Source organism: Colobus angolensis, unplaced genomic scaffold (genome assembly GCF_000951035.1).
Source record: "Colobus angolensis palliatus isolate OR3802 unplaced genomic scaffold, Cang.pa_1.0 Scaffold138, whole genome shotgun sequence".
In the NCBI taxonomy this organism is placed as follows: Eukaryota; Metazoa; Chordata; class Mammalia; order Primates; family Cercopithecidae; genus Colobus; species Colobus angolensis.
Window position 1 is genome coordinate 1,402,478 of NW_012114466.1, and position 3,630 is coordinate 1,406,107.

General features: G+C 46.6%; 1 protein-coding gene across 1 annotated transcript in view; it reads right to left on the reverse strand.

Annotated features, from left to right (window-relative positions):
- PPARA (peroxisome proliferator-activated receptor alpha) overlaps positions 1–3,630 on the reverse strand; it is a 95,952-nt gene that overhangs the window by 13,166 nt on the left and 79,156 nt on the right. Inside the window, exon 5 of the mRNA XM_011934794.1 lies at positions 3,305–3,507. Coding sequence (XP_011790184.1) covers positions 3,305–3,507 — 203 coding nt within the window. The remainder of the gene's footprint in view (positions 1–3,304; positions 3,508–3,630) is intronic.

The following is a 3,630-nucleotide window of genomic DNA, read 5'->3' on the forward strand; positions in this document are numbered from 1 at the left end:
GGTTCAAGCAATTCTCCTGCCTCAGCCTCCCAAGTAGCTGGGATTACAGGCACCTGCCACCACACCTGGCTAATTTTTGTATTTTTAGTAGAGACGGGATTTCACCATATTGGCCAGGCTGGTCTCAAACTCCTGACCTGAAGTGATCCACCTGCCTCAGCCTCCCAAAGTGCTGGGATTACAGGTGTGAACCACCACGCCTGGGCAACTTTTATTTTCTTAGGCCACTCTGATTACAAAATGACTTGGGTGTGAATTGTTGAAGCACATTCATCCATAGCTTGGTCTGTTCCCTTGGAACAAAGTAGGGGAACCGAGGAACGAACTGTGAAAATGTGTGGGGCCACCTTACCTACCGTTGTGTGACATCCCGACGGAAAGGCACTTGTGAAAGCGACAATACTGGCATTTGTTTCTATTCTTTTTCTGGATCTTGCAGCTGCGGTCGCACTTGTCATACACCAGCTTGAGTCGAATCGTTCGCCGAAAGAACCCCTGTGAGGGTAACACGCAGTGGATTTAAAGACCTGGGCCACTGAGAAACCAGCACGCTTGCTTTACTCACCTTTTTTGTTGCTCATTTATTGTTTCTTTTTAAATGAACGAAATTTAGGGAAAAGTTATTCTAGGCCAGGCGTAGTGATCATGCCTGTAATCCCAGCACTTTGGGAGGCCAAGGCAGGTGGATCACTTGAGGTCAGAAGTTCAAGACCAGCCTGGCCAACATGCTGAAACCCTGTCTCTACTAAAAATACAAAAATTAGTCGAGTGTGGTGGCACGTGCCTGTAATCCCATCTACTCTGGAGGCTGAGGCAGGAGAATGGTGTGAACCCGGGAGGCAGAGCTTGCAGTGAGCCGAGATCTGGCCACTGCACTCCAACCTGGGCGACAGAGCGAGACTCCGTCTCAAAAAAAAAAAAAAAAAGTTACATTTTCTTTCACTCTCATGATCCAGGAAGGGTCTAATTGGGAGAAGCCTCTGGGGCTGTCTAGCGTGGGTGTCTGCTGGAAACTTCTCAAATGTCTCAGCCTGTTTAACTGGAGAATTCACTGAAGAATTAAAGGACTCACTAAAGAAGAGGTTTGGTTTGTTCATGAAAGTAAGTAGCTTGTGAAAAGCTTTATTTTCCTGTGACTAAAATTCCACCTTGTAATTCCCGGTAAGGATTGCTTCAAGCTATTCATTAATACAAATTAAACCTGTTTCACCATGTTCATAGGAAAATGGCAAAAAAAAAAAAAAAAAAGTATCTTCATTCACCAACTGAGGGCTGGCTCTTCTTTGAAGGTAGCTCTGAGATTTGTTTTGTAATGGAGACAAAGGCTTATTTAACTGTTGGGGAGGGGGAAGGAAGACAGGCCAGGCAGGTGGGGACATGAAGGATGAGCCATGAGGCGCAACTTAGGTGCCTCTGAAAAGGTCCAGAGCTACCTTAAAAGACAGGGTTTCTATAACAAGTGGTCCTTTCTTTTCCTTCCTTTCTTTTTTTTGGAGACGGAGTCTCACTCTGTTGCCCAGGCTGGAGTGCAGTGGTGCGATCTTAGCTTACTGCCACCTCTAGCTCCCAGGTTCAAGCAATTCTCCTGCCTCAGCCTCCCAAGTAGCTGGGATTACAGGCAACTACCACCATGCCTGGCTAATTTTTTGTGTTTTTAGTGGAGACGGAGTTTCACCATGTCAGCCAGGACGGTCTCGATCTCCTGACCTCATAATCCGCCCGTTTTGGCCTCCCAAAGTGCTGGGATTACAGGCGTGAGCCACCGCACCTGGCTTACAGGTGGCCCTTTCTAAGCCCCGAGATGTCACTGCCTTTTCACTGAAGGCAGAAAAAGAATGTAGGCATGTTTGTCTGAGAGCGAGGGATAGTTTTAAGAGAAAGGACCAAGAGCACATTTTGAGTGGGAAGTGAGTGGTTTCATTTTCTAGCCTTGCGACATGGTTCGGCTGTGTGTCCCCACTCAGATGTCACGGTGAACTGTAATCCCCAGTGCTGGAGGTGGGGCCTGGGGGGAGGGATTGCATCATGGGGGTGATCTTCACGAATGGTTTAGCATCATCCTCTTGGTGTTACTCTAGAGATAGCGTTCTCACAAGATCTGGTCGGTGAAAAGTGTGCAGCACCTCCCGTCTCTTGTTTCTGCTCCTGCCATGTAAGACGCCTGCTCCCACTTCACCTTCTGCTATGAGTCAAAGTTCCCTGAGGCCTCCCCAGAAGTAGAAGCTTCCTGTACAGCCTGTGGGCCATGAGCCAATTAAACCTCCTTTCTTTATAAATTACCCAGTCTCAGGTATTTCTTTATAGCAGTGTGAGAACAGACTAATACACCTTAAAATAGGGATTTACTTTATTATTCTATTTTATGTTTTTGAGATAGGGTCTCGATCTGTCACCCAGGCTGGAGTGCCGTGGCATGATCTCAGCTTACTGCAACCTCTGCCTCCTGGGTTGAAGTGATTCTCATGCCTCAGCCTCCCAAGTAGCTGGAATTACAGGCGTGTGCCACCCTGCTCAGCTAATTTTTGTATTTTTAGTAGAGATGGGGTTTCTCCATGTTGGCCAGGCTGGTATCGAACTCCCGGACTCAAGCAATCTGCCCACCTTGGCCTCCCTAGAGTGCTAGGATTACAGGCGTGACCCACCTAGCCTGGTCAGCTTTTTTTTTTTTTAATAAATCCAGTTAATGCTGGGTGCCATGACTCGCACATTTAATCCCAGTGCTTTGGGAGGCCAAGGTGGGAAGATTTTGAGGCCAGGAGTTTGAGACCAGCCTGGGAAACATCTCCTCTCTACCAAAAAACAAAAACAAAACCAAAACAACAACAACAAAAACAGCCAGGTGTGGTGGTGCACATCTGTAGTCCCAGCTCCTTGGGAGGCTGAGGCAGGAGGATTGCTTGAACCCAGGAGTTCAAGGCTGCAGTGAACTATGATTGCACCACTGTACTCCAGCCTGGGTGACAGAGCAAGACCCTATCTCTATTTAAGAAAAATGCACTTAAGAAATCACCTTAGTGCTTGGTAAGCTATTAAGGTTTTTTTTTTTTTTTTCTAAGTGTATTAATTACATAGCCAATATAATATGGTGGCTAAGATCTTTGAGGTGATTCCAAGCAAGAAGAAAGGAGTTGTTGTTAAGCTACAGCTCAGAGTCTCAGAATGAACTATTTCTATTGTTGCTGTCCTTTGCTTAACTGTGGGATAAATATAATTTTCTCAACATTCAACACATGTGTCCTTAATCATTCTCTACGACACCGGTTCCATGTTGCCAAGAGAACCCAGAACGGCCGCAAACACCTACTGGATTGTTACTGGCCTTTCCTGAGAGGATGACCCGGGCTTTGACCTTGTTCATGTTGAAGTTCTTCAAGTAGGCCTCGTAGATTCTCTTGGCCAGAGATTTGAGATCTGCGGTTTCAGAATCTTCTATGTCAGGTTCGCAGGTAAGAATTTCTGCTTTCAGTTTTGCTTTTTCAGATCTTGGCATTCGTCCAAAACGAATCGCTAGGGTTTGGAGGGGGAAACAGGCATGAGCAGTGAGGTCATGACTGCGCAGACAGGACTGGATGAGGGGCTCCCCCAGGACTTAAACCAGGAATGAAAATTCACAGGCAGTTCAGACCCATC